Below are 27750 nucleotides of genomic sequence, written 5' to 3'. Positions count from 1 at the left end.
TGCCAACGAGCGATTGGGCAGGAGGCTGCCTGCCGCCAGCCGCCCCAGCGAGAGCTTACGGGGGAGCTGAGCCCAGGCTGCAAGACGCTGCGTGGGGAACACGCACTGGCTGAGCGGCTCAGCCATCTGCAGAGGAAGGGCTCCCGCGCCCATGGCTGGAGGTGGGCGAGACCAGTCCAGACTGGGACTCGGGCCGTGAGCGCAGTTAGCCCTTGGGACGCTCGCCGAGGGGGGGGTGGATTCTCCGGCAGGGGAAGTTTTAAATCCACCCTGACGCAGTTGGAAAGACGGGCTCTAGTTGAAAGGCCTGGGGGGGCAGGGCTGCCCCTGCGTTATCCAGGGGCTCGGGCTAGATGGTCCCAGGGGGCTTGGGTCTGTCAGTCCAAGGCCAAAGCCAGCGGCCCCCCTCTGCCCTCCCCCCGTACTCAGCGAGGCCCAGCTCTGGTCTGCCCACACTGCCCTTCACCCAGTGCAGCTGGCCCCAGCTCTGTGCCCTGGCCCCCAGGAGCAAAGCAGGGTTAGACTCCCCATGCTCAGGGGGAAGCCCTTTGACCCAGAGGAGGGCTGAGCTCCGCCCCCCCGAGTCAGTGGGGGCCCCCCGCAGCAGGCCTGGGAGGGGCTGGGGGAAGCACAGGGCTGGCCTCCCCTAGGCAGTTAGGGGGAAGCTGGTTTCGCAGGCCCCCCCGTCCGTCACCCCAGCGTGGTGGCCCTGGCAGTACTAGCTGGGGGGGTGGGGCTGTGGTCACCCCCTCCAGGCCCCAGACCAGGTTCAGTGCAGCAACAGCCTTTATTGACACACAATGATCTACAAAAATAGATACAGCCCCTCCCCCCGCGCCCGCTGCCCGGCACACACAGAACAAGGCTGCATGCCCGTGCCAAGGACCAGGGGTAGCTGAGGGGTCCGGCTTAGCTCAGCCAGGTCCCACACCTGCCCCTGCCCCCCAGTCCCCTGGAGGGGCTCTTAGCCCCTGGCCCTCTCCAGGCTGTGGCGTGTGGTTCTCGCCCTCCCCCCGAAGGGGAGCGCTTGGGGCCCAGCATTCCTACTCCCCCACATGTGGGGTGAGCCACTGCCCCCACTCCCAGGGCAGGTGCACGGCAGAGGAAAGGGAGCCCCCAGCACTGGGGCTGGTGTCCTGCTGTGAGCAGGGGCCTACAGGCTCTGCCCCACAACGGGGTGACTCGTGGGGTGCAGCGCTGCTGTCAGCGAGCCCCACTCTGTCCCTCCCGTGGGGCTAGAGGAGACACACGGGGGCTGGGGTCAGCAGAAACCATGAGGATACTAAACGGGGGCACGGTAGCTCCCGGCCCCTGAAGTGACAGGGAAAGTGGGCCAGGCCCAGCAGCAGCCTCCAGGCGCTCACTGCTCCTGCGTGCCCCACGAGATGTAGTCGGGGCGCGTGGCCGCGTGGTACTCGTCGATCAGCTGCTGCACGATCTCCCGGGAGTTGTCCAGCTCGTCGAAGTTGTCCTTGAAGATATCCTCCTTGCGGAACTGCTCCAGGAAGGCCTCTCTCTTGCGCAGCTTGTCATACTGCCGGCACGTCCGCTCGAACAGCTGCGCCAGCCCAAGCCGCCGTGAGTACGGGGCATGGCCCAGCCCACGCGTGAATGGTCCCCGGGCGTCCCTGTGGCCACGGCTACCCCGGCCCGTCCCAGCCCTGCCAAGGCACTAGGCCAAGGGCTCAGACCAGCACTACTGGCTGTTTCCAGACTCTCCCAAAAACTCTGCTTGTGGGGTTCCTCCGCAGCCAGGCTGTGACCCCCCAGCTGCTTTCAGCAGAGGGCTTCATGCTCGCCCAGGGGACAGGAGACTTTGCCAAGGTCCCAGAGGCAGGGGCAGAGCTGGAAAGTAGAACCCTGGAGTCCTGCCGCCCAGCCCTGGGCGTTAATCCCACACGGAGGCTGTCGCTCAAGCCGCAGCCTAGCCCCATGGGAGGAAGGAAATGCACCACAGGGTTACCGTACAAACCCCGCAGGCAGCGTCTGTGCCGGGCCCAGTGGTGGGGTCCCAGGGCCAGGATGTGGGGGCTGGGAACTGTGCCCAGAGTAAGGGAACACAGGAGGGTGACTAACTGGTTCCATCCCCCACATCCAGTCGCTGCCTTCTCCGACCTGGCTGGGGCCTCTCCTGGCTGCAGCAGTGAGCGCGGCCTGCTCTGGAAGGGCTGGGGCGGGAGGCAGCCCCCACCCTCCGCTCCCCTGCGGATCCCACTGCAGACAGCGCTGGCCGTGTGGGAAGGCACGTGGGAGCGGCTGAAGGTGGAAGCCCCCGCCCTAGCACCCTCCCCGTCAGGCATGCGGCAGGTACGTCTCGCTGCACGGTGCTGACAGCCGGCGGGGGAGTGATGGGGCCTGGCCTGGCACTCACCGAAGAGATGTTGGTGTGGTTCGCCATCATGAGGCCGCTGACCCGGTGAGCAGACGGCAGATACGGGGACTTCCTGGACAGCGCCACCTGGATGCTGGCAGGGCCCCAGGGGATGAAGTTGGCCAGCTTCCGCTCCCGGATCCTCTGCAGGCTCTTGTGGACCTGGGGAGACGAGAGCAGGAGCTGGCAGGGGGGCCACAGACCCAGCGACGCTCGCCCCAGCCACCTGCCCCGGCCAGATTCACTGCAGCAAAGGGCTCCAGGCCTGTCCCGGATGCTTAGCCAGGCTGAGCAAGGCACAAGCGACAGGCCCTCGGTGCAGCCCACCGGGCAGGGGGCAGCCCGCTGAGGGGCACAGTCCCCACGCTGCTCGTGGGGCAGGGGCTCAGCAACCACCTACTGGCAGAGGGTATGAAGAGGGGCGGCACCCCTGCAGCGAGGGCCCCAGATGCACCTGCAACGTTAGCCCTTTGGCTGGCTATGCCAGCAGCTGCTTCCCGCAGGGCCCTGCCCGCTCACACTCCAAGGCAAGGCCTGGCCTGCTCCTCTGCTGCCCACGTCCAGCCCTAGCAGCATCTGACTGCCTGATGCCCAGGGACGCACCACAACGAGCTGCCCTTTTCTCTGGAGCCCCCCAGCGCAGGGAGAGGGTCGCAGCTCCCTCACCTGCGTCGGGTCCACCTCGCCCTGGATGATGTTCAGGATGGCGATGTAGCAGTGGTTGGTCTGTCTGTCCCGCCCGGTGGAGACCATGACGTTCTTCGGCTGCAGCAATCTTCTCATCACGTCCAGGACGGTGGTTTTGCGCACGCTGGCCACCTGCAATCCAGCATGGGGCACTCAGGAGGGCCTGTGCCCTGTCCAAGGGGAACCGCGTATACACACGGGGAAGGAGGCTGTGTGGCCTCCGGCCCAGCCTCCGTACAGCCCACCACGAGAGAACCGCACGCCCCTGTGAGACGGGGCCAGTCGCATGCACAGGACCGGCGCCACATGCAGGACAGAGCGATGCCTGCCGGCCCAGGAGAGCAGAGGCCAAGCCTGAGTGCTTGGAGCTAGGCCCTTTCAAGTCAGCGCTAGGGAGCCAGTCACGTGTCCCCCCGCCCCCTCCCGGCACGGCAGGAGTCCGCTTTATTCTAGCTCAGAGCTAGAAAGCAAAGGCCTGGGACCTGGCCAGCGAAGCGCCTTGCAGGGCGTCAGCACCGCAGGGGCATGGCCTTGTGCTGTGCGGGGGGGGACCCACTGGGAGCGGAGCAGCCAGCCTGTAGCGCGGGCCTGGGGCCAAGCACAGCTGGGTCCCGGAGGGGGGGAGAATGACTGCACGCTGCGGCATTCTGGCCTCTGCTGCCCCCCCATGAGCACGGGAGCAGGGCGGGGGGTGGTGGGCTCCCACGCTGGGAACACTGCCAGCTTCCCTTCCCCCACCCCCTTCTCCACAGGGTGCCCGATTAACCCTGCGCACACCAGTCTTGGCCGCAGCGGTCCTGAAATTCCCGTAATGCCCCTCGGCTGGCTGCCGCTGGGAAGGGTGACTCAGCCGCTGCAATCCCTCGGGCACAGGCCTGAGGCAGGGCCCATGTCCTGGCCCTAGGCTGGGGCAGGGCTGCTCTGGGTGAGTGAAGGGAGCACTGGCGGGGCTGTTACGAAATGCCGCGGCACTGGGGCATTGGGAAAGGCTGGCTCCCAGGCCGGCAGGCATGAGAACAGCCAGCCTCCAGCTGCTCAGCCACTGAGTGCTCTGGGAAAACAAACCCCCTTCTCGCCCCCACAGCCAGGAGCCGAGGCCTCACTGGGAGGCGTGTGAAGGCCCATCCCCGCCGACCCGGGCTGGGCATTCTGCACTCCACTGGCCAGGCTTCTGGAAGTGGGGCTGGTCAAGAAGCTACAGCAGAGCGCCCCCCCCCGGCCAGGAGAGGACACACCACACTCGGTACCCGTTTGAGAGCCTGCAGCCTTTCAGATTTGCTTCTCTGAGCAATGTCCTGGGGAAATGCACATCGACAAGAGGAGAGAGGGCACGGTTAGCTCAGCAGAAGAGTGACGTGGAGCCAGGCCAGGGGCGTCATCTTCCGACCCAGAATGCTGGCCCAGCCTCACTTTGCTACGGCCCAGGGGGGTCCTGCTCTGGCTGGGCTCAGATCAGGCGCAGCACAAGCAATGGCCTATGGCAGCACAAGCGTCCTGCTCACCTGACCTCGGGGGTAATGACACCTGCAGAGTGGGTAGGTGCCTGTGCTCACCATGGGGGATCTCTGGGGCCGGGCTCTGGTACTCCCATCCGTATCCGTGCATGGCCAGGCACCACGGAGTCCGGACCACTTGGCCTGAGAATAGCCCCACTGGGACGGACGGGGCTGCCAGTGGATGCCCTTCCCTGAGGCATTTACAGGAGCATGGCGTGGGGCCAGGCAGAGCGGGGGCAGGGGTCCCAATGTGCCCAGGGGCCAAGTGAGGAGGGTGGGGTTCACGCTAGCACACAAGAACAGAGGGAGGGAGAAGCTAAGCTGCAGGGAGGTTCAGGGACACAAAGGAGGAGTTTGCTGACGTGCGGGCGTGGCCAGGAGCCCGTGTAGGGATGGCCCAGGGGAACTCCCACCAGGCCCGGGGCAGGACGGAGCCCTGGGAGAAGAAGCGGCGCGTACCGACTGGTCGGTGGTGAGCGGCGTGTACCCCGTCATCAGGAAGTGGAGCCTGGGGGTTGGGATGAGCGAGGCGATCAGCCCAATCAGGTCGTTGTTCATGTAGCCGGGATACCTGAGCGTGGTGGTGCTGGCAGACATGATGGTGGAGACCTGTGCCGAGAGGTGAGAGACAGTCAGGCCGCAGGGCACCGGAAGGACTCCCTGGAGCCAGAGCTCAGCTGTGACTGCCCTGCTCTAGCCAGTAAAAGCACAAGTGCAGCAAGGGAAACAGCCCAGCTCCTCCCCGCGGTCCCCAGTGGAGTTATTGGGCAGCGAGCAAGGAGAGGAGGCCCAGCCCACAGATGAGGGCCTTCACTGCTGGCTCCCGGCCCAGTGGCTCAGGAAGATCCAGGCCCTGTAACTCTCGATGGAGGCAGGTTTGACCCACGCTGAAAGACACAAGGCTCCGTCGCCAGTGACCACGCCCCAATGGGGCCTGCTCACCAGCTGGTTGATCTGGGAGAAGGATGGGTTCTGGATGTGCAGCCGGTCTGTGGCGATCCGATTCAGGGCTGTGTTGTCCAGGACCACCTACAAAAAGAGTCGGCCCCGTCAGAGCAGCTCTTCGTGGAGGCGTGTGGCCAAGCCACAGAGCAGGTCAAGCAACTGGCTGAGGCCAGCGCCCCAGGCGAGAGCACGGAGATCTGTGCAGCCCAGCAGGCACGTGACACCAGGCGCTGACTCTCTCCTGGGGCGTAACGGACACTGTCAATGGAAAGTTCTCCTCCTCCATCTCGTGTGCTCCCCGGAGCCCTCCCAGGACAGCGCAGGCCCAGCACATCCATCCTCTCAGCCCAAGGTGGGGGGAAAAGGGAGCTCTGTGCAGCCTGCCAGGGCTTGCCAGGTCCCTCAGCCCTGCTACAGCGCATGTACCCTGAGGTGCTCTGCGGCTGCTGGCCCTCGCCTCGCAGGGGGCTGCGTTTCAGGGCAGTTACTGACTCAGGTTGGTCTGTGCAGGTTGGAGCCTCGAGGGCTCTGGTACGGAGAGCGATGGGCAGCTCGGGGCGGGCTCCGTTCCGGCTAGCGGCAGGACCCTTACCACACAGTCGGCATTCTGAGTCAGCCTCTTGAGCGTCAGCAGGGAGTTGTACGGCTGGACCACCACATCGCTCATCTCGTCCTGGTTGGGGAAGACCGAGTAGGTCTGCACCAGCTTCTTGGGATACCTGAGTGAGGAGGGCGCCCGGCCATCTACATGGTTAATGTCACGGAGCCAGCTGCCTAAGCGCATCCCTCTCCCCAGCTGCCCTTCAGTCTCCACCGTTCAGGGCGGCAGTGAGTCACCCGCCCGGCATGCCAAAGTCTGCTCCAAGGGAGGAAAGGAATTTGTCCCAGCAACGCTGCATCTTACAGCACAGGGGGAAGCTGCCAGACAAAGCCACGGGCGAGGTGGAGCCAGCCAGCGGCTGATTAAGCAGCTGCTCAGAAGCCTTTTCTTGAGGCTACATGCTGGGACAGGCAGGGACGGCAGCACAGGGACCTTGGCTGCAGCCTCCCACCTTGCCCAGAGTGGGCAGGCTGCGGAAGGCCGCCATCCCCTAAGAGTGGTTCAAGAGGAGAGCATGGCTCTGATTCCAGAGCTTCCCCAGGGCACCCCAGGAGCCGGCCCTTCCCCTGGGCAGCCCGCCAGGGATTGCACAAGAGGGTGTTTGGGTGGGGGCGGCGGCCCCTGCTCTGCGTCAGCGTTCTCCAGCTCCACGCTTGGCAGGCCGCCCAGGCAGGGCCAGCCTCCGCCAGCGGGGGACGGGGCTAACGCTGAATACTCACCTGTCATTCAGTCGCTCCAGCAGATAGGAGCCCAGCCCCGAGCCTGTTCCACCAGCAATGGAGTGGCACAGCACAAAGCCCTGGAACCAAAGGGAAGGCAGGCAGCTTCGAGGGGGGCTAACCTTCCCAGGCAGAATGGAGCACAGAGGCTAGCCCCCCACTGGCTAGGCCAGGCAGATGGCAGCTGCCTCCCTCTGGATCTGTGCCAAGGAGCGCTGGGAGGGATCAGTTACTCACAAAACACCCCAGCTTAGTCCCTGCCTCTGCCCGAGGCAGAGAGAGCTGCCAAGCAACTGCACCGCTTCTGTCTGCACGGCAGGAACTCGTTCTCTGCAGCCGCTGACAACAGAGAACAGTCTGTCGCTCCGGACCTGCCCCCCACCAGCCAGAGCTCAGTGCGGCCCAGGTGCCAGCCGGGCGCAGGAAGGGGCGCTGCCACCCCAGGGCCTTGTCAGTTAAACAAAGCGAGCTCAGGCTCCCTCAGCCTGCACCTGCCCCACAGCCCAAGCCCCCTCCCCACCTGCTCCTTAGTCCTCTTGCCAGCTGTTCTCATTTCCCAGTCACCTTTCCTCTCCCCCTGCCATGCAGCAGCCAGATGTAAACAACCAGGGCTCTGCCTATTCAGAGTAAAGGGGAAACTGCTGACAGCCAAGGTGGTATCAGACGCACAGAGTAACCAGCTGAAGGACAGAGATTCCCTCCTCCCCCCACATCCAAGGTACAGAAATCTCAGGTTCAGACAGTCAGGCCTGCAGGCGGGGGCTGAGGGGCTGAAGCCCTTTTAAACCAGCTTGAAAAAGAATGCAGCTACAGCTGCCCTGGGCTCGTCAGACCCGATTGCAAGGCGCACAACAGCCTACGCTGGCCCAGGCCCTCTCGAAAACAGCGGCACGCTGCCACCCCGTGGCACCGAACTGAACATCTGGCAGACTGCGCCCAGCCCGCCAGGCCCAGGCAGAGCCGGCAGATGCCATTTCAGCAGAGCTCTCCCTAACTGGAGGAGGGTGTCAGTGGAGGCCAACCTGGAAAGATGGCCGCAGAGAGCACAGGCACCGTGCTAGCAGGTTCTCCTTCTGGAAGCAGAGAGAGGAATGGTTCAGGCTGACACTAGGGGAGACAAGCGGCAGGAGTGGGATGAAATGACGAGACAGTAAATGAAGGCCAAATGTCTCAAACCCTTCCTCGGGGTGAGCTCTGCTAAGTGCTGATCAGCTCCCCTGGGAAGAGCCCGACACGGGTTATTTTTAACTGGATTTGTGGAGCGCACAGGAGGGACAACTCCTTCCTGCCTCAGGAGGGCCTGGAGTTGAGGGAAGGCTGAGAGGACGCGGTAGGAAAGGGAAAAGTCTCCTTTCTAGGATTAACTCTCTCCACATGCCTATTGCCTAGTGCCCTGCCCCCAGAGACCGTCACGCCTGCCAGGCTTCCCTAGAGACTTCGACTCCATGCAGACAAACCAGCAGAGATCTTACGGGGGCGGCTCTCCCTCCAAAAACAGCAGCCTGGCTCACAAAACAATGGACAAGGGAATCTGATCTGTGGCCTCCTCGTTTACTTACCTCTAAGCTGTCACTCCCATCAGCCTCTCTGTCTATGATGTCAAAGATATCTTCGTGGATTTTTTCACCCTGCAAGATAAAACCAAAGCAAGCTTCGGTCTATTTACTTTCCCCAGAGGCAGCCACAAGGAGATGCTTCCCAGGCATAATGCAAAGCCAAGTCAACTGGGAGACAAAGCTTCCAGCCCTGCCAGCAGATCCTGGTGGTGGCGAGTTCTCTCCCAAGAGTCCCTGCCATGGTCTGGCACTTGCTACAGAAATCACATACCAGCGTCTGCTGGGAGACAAGGAGTCCTTGATTAAAATCTCTAGCCCGGGATCTGAAATACAGTTGCACACGGCAGCTCCAGCCCTGTTACCTGCGAGAAGCCGCTAGCCCAGTTGTTCCCAGCCCCCCCGCCATGCTCGGAGAGGTAGATGTTTTCCGGGTTGTACAGGTTGGCGTACGGGGAGTTCAAAATGGAATGGATCACTCGAGGCTCAAGGTCCAACAGCACAGCTCGGGGGATGTAATGTTCATCATCCGCCTGTAACGGAAGGACAAGAGGGCCTAGGAACATGCCAGGGTCACAATTCCTGACACTGTCGCACTGCATGAGAGAGAACGTGACGGGGCCACCCGCGGGTTGGAAAGGCATAACACAGACCTCTACTGGATCCGGCCCCGGGGGCTGAGATAAAGGAACTAATATTTATTGTCTGCACTGCAGCAGACCTACTAGCCCAGTCATGGGCCTGGCCCCCAGCACGCTGGGCATTGTATCCCAGAACAAAGAGCTCACAATAGGAGTAATTATGTAACCAGGAGGAAATGTTTCTTGAATCCCCGCCCTCCATTGCACAGCAGGCTGCAGGACAGGACAGCACGCAGATCCCGGCTGAGATGCCAGTGAAGGAGATGAGCCCGGGGCTGGATTGAACTTGCCAGCCCCTTTCACACTGAGGGCGGGCGGGGCTAAAACCTCCCCAGTGTGTCCTCGGCAGGAGCAGCCGCTAGAGAGGGGGTTTGTTCTCAGGGGAGGAGAGAGGATCCCTCAACAAGGAAGGGTCCAGACTGAGGGATGGGCTTCGTGAACTGAAATAAGTGGGTCTCACTACTGCTGAGCGCACAAGCCAGGCTGGCTCCAGCCCGCGAGAACACGGGACACGTGCACCAGACGGTGGGGGGGTTGCAACTCTCAAGGAGAGGCAGCCCCGAGGGAAGGAAGAGGGCGTCTGGCCCAGGCGGGGCTGGAGCTGAGGGCTGGGCTCCTGCCGGGGACGGTTCAGAGCCATGCTGCGTGTGCAGCGCAGAGCGCGCCAGGCACGAGCACCTGCCTGACCTGGTAGAAGAAGACGTCTTTGCGGTCGGTGCCCTCGGTGGCGAACTCCTCGACGATGCCCTCGGGGCTGATGCCGTGCTCGGCGCACAGCTGCTTCCAGAACTCGAACCCGACTGCAGGAGAGACCAGCCGCCTCAGCCGGGGGGGGGGAAGGGAGAGCCCCCCCGCTGCCCCAGCACCAGACCCCCGCCCCCCATGGGGCCAGGACACCTGGCATCTGGGGCCAGCTCCGCCGCTACCTGCCTGGGTCACAGGGGAGGGGAGAGGAAGGCCCTGCTCCGTGCCTCAGTTTCCCCCTCCCCACGGCACCCCCTCTCCCTCATAAGCCCCGCCCCTTTAGTATAAGCCCTTCCCCTTTAGTATAAGCCACTCCCCCCTCCGCCCAGGCCCCGCCTCCAGCCTCACTCTGGTTGCCGCACTGGCCCAGCTGCAGGGTGATGATCTCTCGCGGCATCTCGGCCGCTGCGCCCCGGCCCCGGCCTCGCTGCACCCGCCGCCTTCACGTCCCCCCGTGCTCCCGCCCGGCCTGCCGGCGCCCAACGGAACTGAGCATGCGCGAAGCGCACTTCCGGGAAACCGCCGCCAATCCGGCCCTTGACCTTCGTCTTGACAACGCGCATGCGCAGTAGGAAGACGCTGTTCTTCCGTATAGCAAGATGGCTGCGCCCTGTCTTTCCCCATGGGCCCCACCATGTCGCTCTCCGCGCCGGGGTGGGGGCGGTTGGTAACCCCGCGAGGGGCGGGGCTGACCCGGCCCGCCGCTGACGCGGTGTCGCGCGCGGCGCGGCGCGGGCCGGATGTTGATCCCTGACGCCGGGGGACGCGATGGAGGCGGCGGCCGGAGGGAGCCGGGCGGGCGGCCCCGGCGAGCGGGAGCGGCGGGTCCGGGCGCTGAGCGCCGCCCTGCGGGCCCGGCTCGGGCCCTACGAGCCGCTGCTGAGCGCGCTGCAGGCGGCGCTGGTCTGGGAGCGGCCGGGCCGCAGCGCGCTGGGCTGGGCGGGGGCGCACGGCGCCTTCTGGTGAGCGGGGGCGGGGGAGCCCCGGGGCACTGGGCGGGCGGGCCCGAGCCTTGGGGCCGGGGCCGGGCGATCCCTTGTCCGAGCCGGGCGGGCGGGCAGAGCTCAGAGGGTCTGGCGGCTCCAGGACCGCGCTCCCCGGCCGGGAGGGTCGCGTGGGCACCGGGCAGCCAGCAGCGGGTCGGTGTCGGTGTCGGTGCCTTGGCCGGCCCCCGTCCGGTCACGCTGCCGGAGCCAGCTGTGCCCCATCCCGCCCCCCCCTCCCGGCAGAGCTGGCGGGCGCTGGCCGACCGTGCAGCGCAAATGGGAGCCTGGGGGAGGAAGCCACGTTCCCCTTCGCTACATGCCCAGAGACGCCGCCGCTGCCGGAGCAGCGCACACGTCTGCCGGAGCAGCCCTTGCAGCGGTTATCCATAGCCAGCCTGCCGCTAGCCCCCTCCGAAGTGGGCTGGCGTGTAACTGGCAGCTCGGGGTGTCTGCCTTTCCCCAGCACCAGTCCTGCTAGCCTCCGTGACACGTGCAGCAGGAGCTCCCTCTCGGTGCCTGCCCCGCATCTCCTGTGGGGTTTAGTGTTGTCTGAGGTAGCTGCAAGAAGAGCTCTTGTGCAACCCTTCAGCTGTGTGCACCGCAGGGGGCAGCAGCACAATGCTTGTGCTAAATGCTGGGGAAAACCCAGTGCAGCACTCGGCATGGCAGATCTTTATCCCAGGGCTTTGTAGGCCGGGTCCATTCCCAGCATGTAGTTTGTTTAGTGAGGACGAGGTCTCGGGCATCAGTGTCCTGTTCACAAAGTTTTCTAACACTAATTACTGGTTTCTGCCTAAGTCTCAACTAAACTTAGCTTAATGTGTGTGTGTCAAATAGTCTGTCAGCAGCCAGGTAAATCTGTGGCACTGAATGGATTCTCATGAAACTAGTAAACAGGCCTTGTGTTGGTCTAGATTCTTTGGCAGTTGTGCAGGCTAGTTCGTGCAAATAGCCATTTCCTCCTCTCCCACAAAGAATCACGTGTATTGCTTTCTCTCCTGTAGAAATACGTGAGCGTGGAGGCTGTTCTAATAAAGACAAGTGTGTGATTAGTCTGGTTCAGTGGTGTGTGTTTCTGGTAGTCAAACTACTTCCTTAACGGGGCACGGTGCCTAGAATGGATGTTCAAGTGTCTTTCAGGAAACTTATTCTGATCACTGTTAAATGGCTGCAATTTGTTTGTGGCATTTAAGCATGTGCCCCTCCCTCACCTCCCTGGGGATTTTCCACATCCTACATCAATCATCCTGCTTCTAGCTGCCAGAGAGTGATGAGCTCCCGAGGGAGTCCCAGCCAATGCTATTAAATTAACCAAATGGGATTGTTGTCTGGGTAATTACAAGTGAAGAGCCTCCCTCCAGGGGCTGAGCATAGGGGTTGTGGGGAACCAGCCCTTCATGGCGAAATTGACTACAACTTAGGCTGCTGGGCCTGGTCCTACATCTTCTAAATAACAAAGAAATGGGAAATTAACCATGACTTTATCGCCAGGTGAAGTCAAGCAAAGTTCTCATGGCAAAGTATGGCCAGCTGGCAGTTTCATTGTAAGAAACAACGCTCAGGTTATACAAAAAGTAGTAAAATGCAGTAGCGTAAGTGTGAGTTAAAACTCCCTGAGGATTGTTGATGGGGATCCCACTCTTAAGTAGGCTCTGCCGAAGTCTCAGGATTAGGGAGAGGGATGACCGACATTCGGAGCCCTTTCTAGCACGTAATGTCACAGAAAGTAGGAATTGTATAACAGGGTTTCCTGTTGATCAGCTTTGGCTTCCAGATGTTTAATTTGTTCATCAGAAGATTGTATTATCTGGCAGTTTTCAGTCTGTGAATCTTACAAAAGCAATGCTGTTTAGACTCCAGTTTTATACTGGCAGCAGTAGAAGGATGAGCACATAGTCATGCAGTCAGAAGGCTTTATTGAACTGAACAATCCTTTACCCAGTTATCAGTCTGACAGTACGCGGTGGTAACTTGTTTTCTGAGTGTGACGGTTTAAAACTGGGAAGTGTTGCCCAAAGTAACTCTTGAAATCTCTTAACTTGCTTCTGTGTTGGCTGGTTATTGCAGTGGTCTCATAAGTTCAGTCTGCAATATCAGTCTCCGGGGGGGGCCAGCAAAGGACTAAATGGGAGTCGTGTGTATGGCAGGGAGCTAAGTAGGGGGAGACAGTCATTATTCAGAGCTGCCACTGCTGGGTGGTACCGCTGTCATTCTCTGGACACTGAAATGGACAAAGCAAGGAGCAGCTGGGCAGTGGCAGTGAGTGGATGCAGTTCATTGTTATGGACAGGAAGGTTGTGAGGGTAATTGGGAAGTAATTCCCAACCTGTGACTTGAGAAGACCCTACTGATCTTCATGTTTTGTTCAAAATTATAAAAATACCTAAAACGTAAGTTTCCTCAGTACATAACCATAACTGTGCTGGAGTTCTTGGAACACACCCTCATTACAGTGTTTATACAGAAAACGTGGCTGTGTCAAGGGAGCGTAAACCATCCCTGATATTTAAGCTGCAGGCAATTATCTTCATAGCTTCTTACACTGTGCTCATCAGTGGTAGCCACATGCCTCATTAGTTTGATTTTACTCTTCCAGTGTGATTTCCATCTGCATTTCCTCTGAGAGGGAATTGTGAAGTGACCTTAGAGAGGCGAGTCAGTGGATGCTGTGCCTGGCCAGAGGCACTGGAAGAATTGCTTTTACTAGGCAGTCCTTCATAACCATAAGTGGCTGGTCAAACGCTCTTGTTTTTAGAGCCAACACTTCACTGTGGTGTTTGTCTAATACCAGGTCATGGTAGGAAGGTTTATGTGAGATTACCTCTTCTGTGCGGTATCTGTTTCTCTGGACATTCAGCAAATAATCTCAGAATTTAAATCATCATTTGGGGAGGGAATAAACTGTTTGCATGCATGCCTAATAAAATGGCTGTGTAGACCCCCTTGGCCGTCGTTAATGATTGCTGGCTATAATTGACCTTTCTGTGTGGTGTTACAAAAACAAAACACCTGCATGCTGATGTTTGGCATGGGTGGCATAGCTATATCTTGTTGCTGTGTCGTGTCCCTGTCTGATTCTGGGCATATAGCTAATCTTCAGAATTCAACCATTTCTGGTGCTTTCCTTTTGTACATTTGCTTTCTGCACTGTGTATTTGTCTGGCTGGATTTCAAGGCAGTCTTACTCATATTGCCTTACTGAATGCTGAACATTTGAACCTGGGGCTGTGGAGTTTAAATGATCTGCTTTTCTACCGAAACTGGATTCACAGCTTATAAGATATCACACTTGGGTGGGAGAATCTAGTGCAGAACTGAGCCTCAGAACACAACATAAGGATGGCCATGCTGGTCAGACCAATGGTCCATCTACCTCAGTCTCTTGTGTTCCGCCAGTGCCAGATGCATCAGAGGGAATGAACAGAATGAGGGCAGTTATGGAGTCATCTGTCCCCTGGTGTGCAATCCCAGCTGCTGGCAGTCAGAACTTTATGGGGACACAGAATGGGGTTGCATCCCTAATTTGATGGACCTATCCTCCACAAACTTATCTGATTCTTTTTTTAACCCAGTTATGCTTTTGGCCTTCACAACATCCCTTGGTGATGAGTTCCAAAGGCTGACTGCATTGTGTGAAGAAGTACTTCCTTATGTTTGTTTTAAGTCTGCTGCCTATTAATTTCATTGGGTGACCTCCTGGTCCTTGAATTATGCGAAGGCGTTAATAACATTTCTTGATTCACGTTCTCCACGGCATACATGATTTTATAGCCCTCTGTCATATCCCCCCCGCCCCCCAAGTTGTCACTTTTCTAAGCTGAACAGTCCCAGTCTTTTTAACCTTTCTTGAATGTATAGATGGTTTAATTCTTTAGTTTCTTAAACTACTGGAATGTGTGCTTGTTTTGGTTTGGATTTTAAACTCTAACGGGCATTGTACCATGCTGTGACCATGCTATTTGTATTCCCTCCATGGGACCCCTCACTTACTTGACCCTACCAGCTGGTGCTTTGTGCTAGACACACTCATGTCCTGAACAGTCCGGATGACTGTGATTAAATAGCCTTGGTACTGAACCTTACTATTGTCATAATTAAACAATAATCCCTGCAGAGTCCGTCAGTTACCCTTTGACTGGTTTAGTTAATAGCCTGAGGGGAAGCTGAGAAGACTAGCCAGGCACTGAGTTTGTGAGCTATTTCAACAGCTGAGGAGGATGAGAATTAGGGGTACTGGTGTCAAAGGGTTGATTACTTTTTTTAGAGCCTTAGCAGCCAACAGTTCCAGCTGAGGAGCACCATTACATTGAGCTTTCTGTGTAGGGAATAGGAGACTCAGGGAGGGGCCCCCTCTGCAAGCAGAAAAAACGTCAATACTCAAAACGACAGTAACTACCTTTTAAACTAGAAAGTGGGGAGGAGGGTGACAGTGTGTGACTTGGGACCACTGATGGCCGCCATCAGACTAGCTGTAAACTGAGGCCTTGGCACGGAAACCCTGAACAAACACGAAACATTTCTTTAGGATTCTAGAGGTAACTTGGTATAAAAACAACCACTCCTTATAGCCCGGCTAGGTGAGTGGAGGACTGGTTTGTCTTTGGTTCCTCCATGACATAACTCCTACCAGGCAGGCTGGTTAGTCTGAAATGCAATGAATGACATTCAGGAACAATCAGGAATAAAACTGTTTTGCATCTCCTATTTCCTGCTTAATTAAAAAATCAGTTTGAAGCCTGACTCAGAATTGGAGGCACCTGTCAGATTCTGGGTCGTGCATAAAGCCAGGCATCTTTGATGTTAATGTGGCTTTTGGCAACGCTGACAACCGAGTGCAGTAGTGCAAATGTCACCCCTCTCAGCCTGCCTCCCTCGGGCAGTGCGCTGCCCTCTGTCAGGTTATGCTGTATGCCCTGCACATTCAAGAGAACAAGATAAAACTGGTGTTTGTAAAGAAAATGTAAAATTATTTTTAGAAATGAAACAGGATAAACTCCTAGCACATGGGTAACAGGAATATCCAGTTCCATTAGATCTGACACCAGTTTTTATTCTAGGTGTCTGCTGCCCCCAAAGACTGAATGAGCTATTTTCTTTCTTCACCCAACCCAGTTGGTCATTGCATTGAAATAGGGGGGCTAGTTTGAGAGGCCTTGTATAACAGTAGAAACAGACCCATGTCCTGACTTTCTTTTTCTGCTTCTTTTTTTAGTTTTTTGGCACTGACTTCCCTTCGCCTGGTGTTCTTGGTTGCATTTGGCCTGATAATAATAGTTTGTTTAGATCAATGGAAGAATAAAATCTGGCCTGAAATTAAAGGTAAGATACAGCAGTTTGAGCTGGCCCCTGAAGATGACACCTGTTTCTCAACCCCCCAAGTACGCTCTCTCTCTGCACAGTTTGGTTTTAAACACGGCTTGGACAGAGTCATGAAGGGCTGCATTCACAAACGGACTCAGGCAGATAAATCCCAGCATCGGGCCCCTCTGGGATTCACAAAACCCCTGCAGACCTGCTGCCAACCCTCCACGTGTCCAAACTCGCTCGGCACCTAAGCTTTTGCAATGAAAGTTCTCTAGGTGCCCATGGTATGCCCCTGAGCATGTGCACTGCAGCCTCATGTCTGACATGTGAACACCTCAGCCCAGGGCAACGCCTGAACCGGGGAGAGGTCGTGGGGCCCAATTCGGTAAACTGCTTCAGAGAGGGCCACAAATGTGAACCTGCACAAAGTAGCTGCTGGGGTGGGGGGCTTCCCTCATAACTTCTAGCCCAGTGGTTAGGCTACTCAGCTGCAATGTGAGAGAGCCCCTGGTTCAGGTTCTCTCTCCCCCACAGGTGGAGGGGAATTTGGACAGGGATCTCCCACCTTTCAGGTGAGTGCTGTAACCGCTGGGCTCGCTCTCTCCTACTGAAGATTTCCACTGTGAATAAATCATGTAAAAAGTCATTGGAACAGGAGGGCTGGATCCTGGGTGAGCGCTCTAACCACTAGGCTTTGGGGGCATTCTCAGGTCTGCGTGCTCTTGTGTACACTTGTGCTCGCTCTCTGGCCCCATGACTTTTTAAAATGATCTTTGCACAGTGAGGTAGTCCCACATCAGAGTATCCTGTAGCCCAGGGGTTTATGGCACTCACCTGAGAGGTGGCAGATCCCAGTTCAAATCCCTTCTCCCGCTCAGGTGGAGGGGGGACTAATCGGGGATGTGGGAGGAGCCCCAGTTTGAGTGCGCTAATCACTGGGCTAGAAGCTATGTAGGAGGCTGTCGTCCTGTCCTGGCACAAGCTGCGTAGGTGCCTAGTGCCAAGCGAGTGTGTTTGCAGCTGAGAATCCCTGCAGAGAGAGGTGCCTCTATCTAAGTGGCAGGGCTTAGCACACACCCCTCAGCTTGGTTCTTCCCCTTGGCTAGCCTAGGTGAGGAACCTCAGTGTTCTGGTTTCTATGAAGCCCATTGTAATGCGCCTATCTCTCCCCATTCATTATATAGGGAGCCTAACAGTTTGTGAATCCCAGTGATTTTCCTAGGCACCTAGAAGAATCCCCTTGAGGCTATTTTATATACAGTAGTGCCCACAATGGATTGACTGTGTAGAAGACAAGTCTCTGCCCCAGAGAGCTTCCAATTTAAGAAATCAGAGCTTGTGGAATAGGACTGAATTAGTTTTCTCATTTGAGTACACTGGAAATTTTCCAAGTTTTCAAAAGGTAATAAATGGTGATTGTCAGAGACCTGCTGTTAGGACTCCCCCACCCTTTCCCTTGGTTCTTATTTCGCAGACAGAAAGCAGCAGGCCAGAGCCCAAAGGATGGGCGGGAATGCTAACAACAAGCCTCAACATGGACATTCTGAAAGGGGAGTAATCTTCAAGGGCTGTCAGTTACTTGAATACCTACTTGTTTAGTAAATCACCTCTCTAGCTAGAACTCAGCCATCTTTGCCTTGAACCTGTGATAAGATCTGATGCACTTCCCGCTGACCACTTCAAAACCAATCCGTTGTGTGATGTGCGTGCTCCGAAGGGGTAACTCGCTGGCTAGCTAGTCCACGTCGTGTAGTAAGCATTGTTAATGTTTTCCAAGAGACGAGACAAGCTGAGGCATAGAAGCTGGCAGTGATTCCTGGCTTCAACTTCCTTTGGAAGCTAGGCAGACTTGTGGTAGCTGTGTGCTCCTAGAGCTGTTCTACTTATCTTGAGGGTTGGATAGTCAAGTCCCTCAGTAGCCTAGAGTTCTGCCAGGAATCTAGGCTAGCCTGTCCCTTACCAAGCCCCAGTCAGGAAGTGAAGGGTGTCCTGGATGTCTCCTAATAACGAGCAAATTGTGCATTCCTGAGCACAGCCAGCGCAGTGAGGGGTGTGTAGGCTGCATGCTGAAACAAGACTGGTAGTTCTTGCTTGTGGTTAAGAATAAAATGTGCTATTAGCGGCTCGCAGAGAATAGCTGTCCACTCGATGTCTCTAATGGTAGCTGTTGTGGTGCAGAGGGGAGGGCTGTCTCAGGCTGTCCTATCAGAATATGATGCAGAGCAACAGATTTTTGGTTAATTACCTTTTGCTGTCACACTGGCTGTTTCCTAACCTCATACAGGTTTTACTTAAACTCCCATTGGCTAAGCATTCTCACTGCAAAATTCTTTGCAACTAATTCAGTGTCTGTTCTTAATATTTTAGTGGCAAGACCTGACGAGTTAGACAACGAGAGGTATGGAACACTAATTCAATCCCTCCTTTTCTGGTTTGCTGCTCTCTTGGTATTTTGTGTTATGATGACAAAACATACTCACTTTTTGCGCATGCTTGTCATGTCTGCTCAGTTTCAGAGGGAGTCTTGGAGGGGTTCTGTTCTGCTTCTGCCACGAGCTTTTGTAGTGACCTTGGGAAAATCACTTAACCTCTCCCTGCCTACACAGCCTCTTGTGTAAAATGGGGATAATGTTCATGTCAGCGTTGTAAAGTTCTCTCTACATTAAAGAAGTTTTCGGTAGTGCCTTTATAGTGCACTGAGAGCTTCCTTGCAAGTGTGACAGAATAACCCTCCTTGAAATGAGAAACTTGTCAAACTCCTGTGACCAAAGCTGGATGCACTGCAGGCTTCTCCTGGTGGTTAGTGAGAGCCAGAGTGCGGCATTAATGACCAACTAGAACTCTCCTGCGGGGTTGTCCTCCATAACAGAACTTTCCTCTCTCCGGGCACAGCTTACATAAGAGAGGCCACACTGGGTCAGACCAATGGTTCATCTACTTCAGTATCCTGTCTTCCGACAGTGGCCAGTGCCTGATGTCTTGGAGGGAATGAATAGAACAGGTCAATTTTGATCCATCCCCAGTGGTCAAGTCCCAGCTTCTGGCAGTCAGAGATTTAGAGGCACCCAGAGCATCGATTGCATCCCTGAGCATCTTGGCTAATAGCCATTGATGGATATATCTTTCATAAACTTATCTAATTCTTCTTTTAACTCAGTTATACTTTTGGCCTTCACAATATCCACTAGCAAGGAGTTCCACAGGTTGACAGTGTGTTGTGCGAAGAAGTACTTCCTTTTGTTTGTTTTAAACCTGCTGCCTATTAATTTTATCAGGTGGCCTCTAGTTTCTTCTGTTATATGAAGGAGTAAACAACACTTCCTTATTCACTTTCTCCACATCAGTCATGATATTATAAATCTCTGTCATATCCCCCCCCTTAGCTGTCTGTTAGCTTTTGTTGTCTGCTCTGTTGGTCACTTGCACTAAGTAGCCAAATGAGTCTTTCAAAAGTTACACTGTAAAACTCCTCAAATGTTAGAAAAGCACCTAATAAACAGCCCATCTCTGGCAAGTGACCCACGCGCAGGAGGAAGCTCTCTGCCGCAGGCACAGATACCACGTGACGTAGGGCTAATGAACACCAGCAGAAGCTGCCAAAAGTAGCCTCTCAAAAATGACCATGAATTTCCACTAACTAGGTCACGGGGCTCCTTGGAAACCTGGCACTGAATTCTTACAGTGGGGGTGATGTAAACACTGGGTCAAGAGACCAAGCCATAACACTAATGGCCTAGCGAAATCCCCCGATTCATTCTGAGCTGAACTAATGGATGAAACTTCAAGCAGGACTTCCCTCCATTTCACTGCAACTCATTCTAAGCTGTGTTAGTGATCACCAAAATCCTGCTGTACCCTAGCAGGGACGCACATGGTTGCTCTCAGAGTTAGCACAGCATGAGGCCTGCCAGCTGCTTTTGACATCCGACAACTTCAAAGCTCTTGCATTCGAATTGACGTACTTGGGTAGCTAATTATTAGCTGTCTGTCCTTTAAAGAAAAATGGGCTACATATTGAATGGCATATGGGACTAGCTATTTGATTTTTCCAAATGCTACGTCTGGTCTTCCAGACTTTGGGCAGCTGGCAGAGGGGGAAGAAAGTGGTCCTGAAACAATGCTTTTGAAATGATGAGTGCTGTGTTACTCAAGGTCATTTTAGTAACACCACGTGGCTCAGTAGACATCTGCTCACTAATTATTCTGCCTTCTTTGTAGCTGGGGCTATGTTCACCCTCAGTTGCTGAGTGTGCCAGAGCTGTGTCACCATTTAGCTGATGGATGGGTTACTGGGGCCACCTTCTTAAGGAATCTCTTCGTTTTCAAAAGGCAAAATCCTGGCAAGGTAAGAGCACATGTTCTTAGGCAAACTAAACACTTGGCATTTAATCTTTGATGCAAGCAGTCATTATGTGTATTGCAGGAGCATCCCGAATGGAGTACATGCATTCCAAACATAAGCTGTTCCCTGCTCCCAATCTGAAAAAGGGGGATGGAAAGGGATAGAACATACAAGCAAGCGAGCGGGGTGGGGAAGCGGCACCTTTGCATGTTGATTTCATTTTGTTTTCTTTAGCTGTAAATGTAGTGTTCCTTCTGTGGCTGTTTGTCTGTAGTGTCTGCTGTTAATGTCACAGTTCTCTCCAAGAGTCTGGCTTTTAATAACATAAAATCAAAGCAGGAGGAAGTGGTATGAGAATCTTTTTTCCTCAAGTCCTATAGAAAAGAGAACCAGTGTTGACATAGCGATACCTGTGCCTGTAGGGGTAGTATAAAGAGTCTGAATACTTAGACGCTTATTACTGTGATCACAGCCTCATGAAGCATGCTGCTATACCCTCCTTTGGGGAGGGGACCATCATCCCACAACCTTCTCGCTGCTTGGCCGCACAGATGTTGTAGACTCCTACCCTACATAGAGCACTGAGCAGTAACTTAAGTTCCCGTTACACTGCCATGGTGTCTAGGGATGATAGACAGACTCTTAAAATGAGACTGTTTTGGTACCTATTATAATGGAATATCACCGAAGAAGACGGGAGTATTGGAACAGTGTTGCTGATATTTGATCTGTCACTTTATTGCCTGGAACACTGTAGAAAACAATCTAGTTACACCAACTGAAGTCACCTGACTTGGTTATTTTAATGCTATGGAAACTCATGCTTTCTCCTATGCCTCCAGTTTTGCCTTTTAGTATGTGGAGTCTTTACTTTCTTGGCGGTTCTGGGACGGTACATTCCTGGACTCTTGCTCTCATACCTTATGTGTAAGTACAATATTCCTCACCCAAACGAGAGATGGTGAACAGAGGGGTGGGGCAGTCTTACTAACTCAGACTGAAAGGTGCAGCTGATATGAATGGCTAAAATTCTGAAAAGTACAATATAAAATTCCCCTTGGAATGCAGTAGCTCCTGTGCGAGCCGGTTACAGTGCTGGACTGGGCAGAGCATGTCTGGGGCTAACTGGACAATGGGCAGGTCGGTCAGGCAATGCTCTGGTATGTTAGTTCTAGTGATTCAGCCCAGATCTACACTGTCCTGCTCTGTGCTGAATTCCGGACGCGTTGGCTTGTGTGCATACAAGACTCCATATTTACCTGTGCTATATCTTTATGCTGCATCCCAAAACACTTGATTGACAGATCTGTTAAGTAGCACGGGCAAGTTTCTAACCAGCCTCCCCCTTTACCTCAGTGCTCTTCATCCTGCTATGGCCCCTCGCCGTGTACCATAGACTGGGGCAGCGCATGTACATGAAGCTGGAGCCAGCTCTGCAGCGGCTGGATTTCAGTGTACGAGGCTACATGATGTCAAAGCAGCGAGAGAAGCAATGTAAGTCTCCAAAGTGTATCTGAAGCTAGCAGGATCAACAGCTGGCCCTTGAAATCTGCAACAGTTGCTGAAATGAATCCCCAGTCTTGGGATCTGACAGCAATTGCCATTTGATTCCTCTTCTCAGATATTCCCAACCCCTCCACAGAGACGAAGTTCTGCAACTCCAGTGGGTCTCTGCTTCAGATGAGAGCTTGGTACAAATTCACAACGGCTCTAAGCCTTTCCCCCTTTCTCAGCCATGGAACGCAGCGACACAACGCGCTGCTTATTGAAAAGCTGGTTTGTCTGTAGCATCTCTCCAGCGTCACGCTGCTGCTGAGCATGTTCCATCTTGGCATTAGATCTAGAGCAGCCCAAACCAGAAACTACAGAGCCCACTGTTAGCACAACAAGCTCTTTGGTCTGTGATAGATTGACACCCCTTGGTTTAAATTTGAAGTGATTTTCTGCTCAGCCCAGTGTTTTGCTTAAACGTTGCCTCTTCTGCCCCTTCAATAATGGGAGATTTCTGCTCTGACCCATGGCAGTGCGTCAGCGAGCGCTGAACCAGGACCCTGCTGATGCTGGGAGTGACAGTGAAGAAGAACTTGCTGCATTCTGTCCCAAGGTAATCAGGCAAATTTCAAAATCAAGCAAGAAAGCCTCCAATGCATTGATGGCCATTGTGTGTCTTGCTCAGCAGCCTTGGAATGCTCTCTGGCCCCAAACCTAGGGTATCAGGTGGAGAGGAACATCTTGGCAGAGTCTGACTGCAGGCTTTTGGACACTGTCAAGTCTTCGTGTGATCAGAGATTGGTTTGTCTGCAGTTCTCAGCCCACTTAATTAAACCCACATCTTGTTTGTGTATCTTAAAAGCTTGAACTGACACCTTCCTTCCCAGTCCGAAGAACCCAACTCCCAAAGGTATATCTTCTACCTTTCCACACCCCTGTTATGAATCCTGTCCAAAGCCAGATGCTGCTTCTGAATCGGGGTATTGTGGAGCCAGCATCCCCCACCCGCTCCTCTTCCAACACCGTAGGACTAATGCCCCAGTGCTCCTAGCTCCGGGGTAGCAAAGCGCCAAGCAAGTCTCATGTGAATTCCCCTTCCATGTGGGAGCATGTCATGCTGGGCCATCAGACCCTTTCTAGCTTGGAGCACAGAAACAATCCTAGCCATTAGGGCTGATCTTCTTTTAACTGTATTTTCTTCCCTGCTTCGTAGCTGGATGATGCTGTAGTTGCTAAGGAACTCACTATCTCCGACTCTGAGCATTCAGATGCTGAAGTTTCCTACACTGAGAATGGGACATTTAACCTATCAAGGGGACAGACTCCACTGACTGAAGGATCTGAAGGTGAGTGAGAAGGAAGTCTCCTAAAGGCAAAGGGACTCCACTCGATACACTTTAGTGTGGTGGATGGTAAGGAGGGAAATGAGGAAAACAGACCAGGTGCACTCCTGAGATTTGAGCTATGGTGTCTAATGTTCACCTGCTAGCTGCAACAGAATGAAGAGCTCCCTGTCCTGTCTGAACAGATCCAGTTTCCATCTGTAGTCCACATGCAGTGTCTAGATATGGCACTGAGTGCTTTAGAAGAGCAGCACAAACTGATCCTGGCACAAAGTGATGGGTTTAGCATGTTTCCTATTCACACGCCATTAGTGAACGGAGGCAGCTAATTCTCTGCTTTAAAGAATACTTGTGTTCTGTTTATAGCTACTGAAAGAGGGAATGTAAGCTGTCAGGCCAGGCCTTCTGCAGGATGGTCTAACTAGAAAGTGTCTGCCAAGGTAGGCCCACAGATGATCTGAGCCTTTTCAGTAGGGAAAAGTTGCACCGGTTTAACTAACAGTGTCATTTTAAACCAAGCCAGTTAAATCCATGCAAACCCCTGTGTCAATGTTTACTCTGGTTTGCCTTAATCAGTTCCTAATTAACTTGAGATCAGCTGAAGTAAGCCTGGTTTAAACTGAGATGACTGTCAACACAGGGGTTTGTCCCAGTTCAGTTAAATCCGTTCAAAATATACAGCTCCAGTGAAAGCAGTGCATTTACTGCTATAGATGAGCCCTTGATCTTGGTGGGTTCCACACCTGCGCACCCTCGACTGACTGAGTGCGGAAGAGATCTGGGAGGCTGTGCTCTCTCTCAGCACTAGCCATCCCCTGCAGTACCCTCACTCTCCTGGACAAGAGCTGGGAGATGAACCAAGCAGCTGTTACTGTCTGTCATGCCTGTCAAAAGAGAGCGACACTGTCGCTTGGTCAGAGGCAAGCAGATGGTGTGTTGGGGAGCAGAATGATGGCTGAGCTCTGCAGAGGATTAGCATGTCGCTGTCAGTGGCACTTGCCTGATGGGTTTGGCCGGCACAGGCTATAAGCTTACAGCTGTTTCTTTTTCCCTTCTAGATCTTGATGGTCACAGTGACCCTGAAGAATCTTTTGCCAGGGATCTCCCTGACTTCCCGTCCATAAATCCAGAGGTGACTGGAATAGATGATGAAGATGACACCAGCATTGGGATTCCAAGCCTTGCTTACCGCTCGCAAGGCATGGAAGGTCTGCGTCGTCCGCATGGCCAAGAAGAAGCTGTCCCTGAGCTCCTATTTGGGGCACTGCCATCTGCACACAATCTTACAAATAACTTAGCTGGATTTGTCACCAGGGGCATGATAGAATTAGCCTTGTCAGGAGCCTCTCAGCCAGGCCCTGGATGCAGTGACAATCCCCAGAGAGGCACAAAAACCTATCTTAGAACCTCCAGCTCTGACTTGGACACTGATGCAGAAGGGGATGACTTTGAACTGTTGGATCAGTCGGAACTGATTCAGCTGGATCCTGCTGGCTTACGAGGCCAATAAGCAATCACACCACCTTCCCTATTGGTTTTTTTTCTGTCATGAGTAGCGGAAGGGAATCTTCCGAAGAAAAAGCATTGTACAGTAATCTAAATTGTTTCCTGTGGGTACAAGTAGCATGACAACCAGTCCTGGCTGGGTACATCACTGTGACGTGAATTTGTAGGGCAGGCTTGGAGTTTAAAATAAACCATACTTTGGTAATTCACAGGGCAGGGGCTTTTGATGTGGTAGTCCCAGGAGCACCCACACATCATTCTGATCATCTGCTGTATGCTCCTTGCCCCAAACAAAACTTGATCACTTGAAACAATAACTGCTGTGAATGTCTGCAGCTATCTGCCCCCTGGGTGGACTGACTTCAGTGTCCGTTAGGAACGTTCTTGCAGCAGCCCAGTCTCGCAGTGAACGGGACTGGTTTCCTCTTAAAACCTGCATTACTGCTATTTTAACTAAAAAAAGAAAAAATTCCCTGCTACCAAGTCACGCACAAAAAAACTGAGACTTCTCCCTCCTTAGTCAGCAGTATCCAGCTGTCTTGGGTAGAACAACCAACCTTGTGATCACTTCCTATGTATCACTGATGTAACGGCAAAAGCAGTATCCCCGCAAGTAGTGACAGAATTCGTTTCTATCTCATCCAAATTCAAGTTTCCAGTGATGCTAGTGTGTAAAAGACACCATGGTAATAAGACATCTACTGTGCAAGCTCCAGCCCTTCGGGGAGCAGCTGCGGTCGCATGGCCTTTCTAAATTTAGTGGGCTTAGAGCTGGATTGATCCTCTGCACAGCAAATTTTTCCCCTTTTACTCTAGAGCAGCTACAGCCTGGGCAATAACAATACCATAGGCCACACCCTGCCCTGGCATGGAACTTTCTAGCTGCTATGGAGGGACTGCCTAAAGGGGCTGAAGGGGATTTGGTTTGCATGGCCCATTTGGTTCTTGGCCTCTGTGACACTGCCTGTTCTGAGGCAGCATTGTGCAGTGAGGATGCCTGTCCACTAGGAATTGACCAGAGGCCACCAGCTCATGTCACATAAGCCAACAAACAATTGGGAGATGGTAACTATTTTTAGTCACTTCTAGACTTGAGCCAGCAACCTGAAGGGGAGAGGCTCTGTAAACTGACCAGCCTGAGCCATCCAGCCCCTATCCCAGCCACTAAGTTTCCCAATGCTTGTCTCAGCCATAGACATTTACACCAATTATACTTGTGCAGCAAACAATTGATCTCTTCAGGAAAATTCTTTTGTTCAAGCATTAATTTTATTTGTGCACTTTCAGGTCACAGTTAGGCTGAATGTAGACATGGCCATATAGAAATCTCAGCTATAAAATGGACATAGGTTGGTACTGGATTTAAATTCAGGAGTTAGGTGACTTTCCTAGGTTATGAATAAGAAGAAAAAAACTGTGGTGGTTTTATCCATAACTAGTATCAAAACAGCCTGCTAGGATAAAAATCAACCTTAGCTATGGTGCAGCAATGGGCACCCCATAATAACCAAAGGGGACATGAGCCTACATTGGCATTGGAAACAATATAGCAATAGATCCAACCCCAAATCCTTAACGGGGCTAATTTGGACACTGTAAGTACTTAGTTTTTATAGTCTCAAAATTACTCATTACAAATACAAAGTTCTTGTTCACTGAGCTTAGAAAGGAATCCATGCAGCCTCTAGACGAGCCCTTCACCTACTCTCAGACAGGCTTCTAGCTGCCTCTGACAACACGCCTGCCTCAGTGCTGTGGTATCCAGTGTGCTTGGGATTATTCTGGTACCATGAATATGACTACAGAACATGCTTTGTATAGGCTGCCTTCTCAGAAGTCTCCTGGCACTGCCTACAGCTTTCTGGTCAGTAAATGGCCATTTCCCTTGGCTTGCAGGCTACATTAACACATCTTACTGGGGCAATAACTAAATGAGCCACTAACTAGCACTTTAAATTGTTTGAAACCATTAAATGGGGAATAGATACTAAAATCTACTTAGCATAGTCCTTCTGCTCACCCACAAGGCTCTGATGGTGTCTAGTGAAATTCTTACTAGTAAGGGAATTTCTAGGAATAATTCTTTAGCATAAGAGCAGCTTATTGCAGGAAACTACCACATTACTGGAACTGCTTTGCACCAAGGGTGTAGAGAGCAGCTCTCCGCCTGTCCTGGTGGACATGTCCGTCTCACTTTGGGGGTAGGAAGGGGTCAGAACAGGTGATGGGAGGCCTGTGGTACAGGGAAGAGTAGCTGCCTCTTACAATGTCGAAAACTAGATTCGGAAACCAAGCACAGCAAGAGCCAAGGCCTGCATGGCCTTAGTAAAGCCTGGCTGCAAACCGCTGTATCCTCCTTTTGTGGAACGAATGCCCGATATGAACAATGTGCTAACGCTGTTGTGACTTGTCATAAGACTTAATGTCTTGCAGGTTGTTTGAAGAAAATGGATTCTCACTGTGCCAAACTGTACTGCTATTGCACAAGTGACTCGCAGCACCAGAGGCTCAAACTTCAGGTACAACTTGACAAGCTGACTTTTTTTTTTAAAACCTGGAAAAAGTATTTAACTCTTCTGTGATACCTTGCCTTTTTCCTACTGTTTCCTCTATTCTGCTGGGAGGAAGAACAAACCTTGTATGAAATCAGCCTTTTACACACCCCAGTGGTATTAGTACCATGCTGTAAAATTACTCAGACGTTCTGGTGACCCAAACTTGAAAACAAGCTGGGCAGCTCCCCAAGTCAATGGAAGTGCTCTAAACTCAGCTGGCTTTATTGGACAACTGTCTAGATTAGTTGTCTCAAACCAGGGTAAAACAAGTAAATATAAATCTATGGTGGTGGGGGTCTCTGAAATATCCCTGTTTAACTGCATCTATTTGCAAGCAATCAGCATAATCAAAACTAGAACTGCAAAAATGATGCTTAGTGCTAATGATCTATTTTCAAAAGCATCTACTCTGGATTTAAGAGTCTCTGAATACCCGGTGTATTCACTGAAGCACTGGCATAACACT

At 53.6% G+C, this 27750-nt stretch overlaps 2 protein-coding genes across 3 annotated transcripts; one reads left to right on the top strand and one right to left on the bottom strand.

Annotated features, from left to right (window-relative positions):
* Positions 1 to 98: 98 nt before the first annotated feature.
* On the bottom strand, positions 99 to 10241 carry TUBG1 (tubulin gamma 1). The gene is made up of 11 exons (XM_067541376.1): positions 10106 to 10241; positions 9701 to 9813; positions 8738 to 8905; positions 8379 to 8447; positions 6820 to 6899; positions 6092 to 6218; positions 5497 to 5583; positions 5014 to 5163; positions 3038 to 3190; positions 2372 to 2533; positions 99 to 1558 (listed from the first exon to the last, which is right to left on the bottom strand). The coding sequence occupies exons 1-11, from the start codon at positions 10152 to 10154 to the stop codon at positions 1361 to 1363; spliced, it is 1356 nt and encodes a 451-aa protein (XP_067397477.1). The 5' UTR covers positions 10155 to 10241; the 3' UTR covers positions 99 to 1360.
* Positions 10138 to 27132, top strand: RETREG3 (reticulophagy regulator family member 3). 2 transcript variants are annotated; one of them, XM_067541379.1, is made up of 9 exons: positions 10138 to 10325; positions 15956 to 16062; positions 18415 to 18445; positions 20266 to 20392; positions 21232 to 21316; positions 21746 to 21883; positions 22414 to 22493; positions 23094 to 23226; positions 24282 to 27132. In XM_067541379.1, the coding sequence occupies exons 1-9, from the start codon at positions 10138 to 10140 to the stop codon at positions 24731 to 24733; spliced, it is 1341 nt and encodes a 446-aa protein (XP_067397480.1). In that variant the 3' UTR covers positions 24734 to 27132. The 2 variants fall into 2 exon arrangements, with proteins under 2 accessions (XP_067397480.1, XP_067397478.1); XM_067541377.1 differs by lacking the exon at positions 10138 to 10325 and adding an exon at positions 10434 to 10719.
* The last annotated feature ends 618 nt before the right edge of the window (positions 27133 to 27750 follow it).

The sequence above is a fragment of the Emydura macquarii genome, unplaced genomic scaffold, assembly GCF_026122565.2.
Source record: "Emydura macquarii macquarii isolate MOO-44397 ecotype Brisbane River unplaced genomic scaffold, CSIRO-AGI_Emac_v2 contig_629, whole genome shotgun sequence".
Taxonomy (NCBI): Eukaryota; Metazoa; Chordata; order Testudines; family Chelidae; genus Emydura; species Emydura macquarii.
This window is presented reverse-complemented; position numbering and strand designations above follow the sequence as displayed.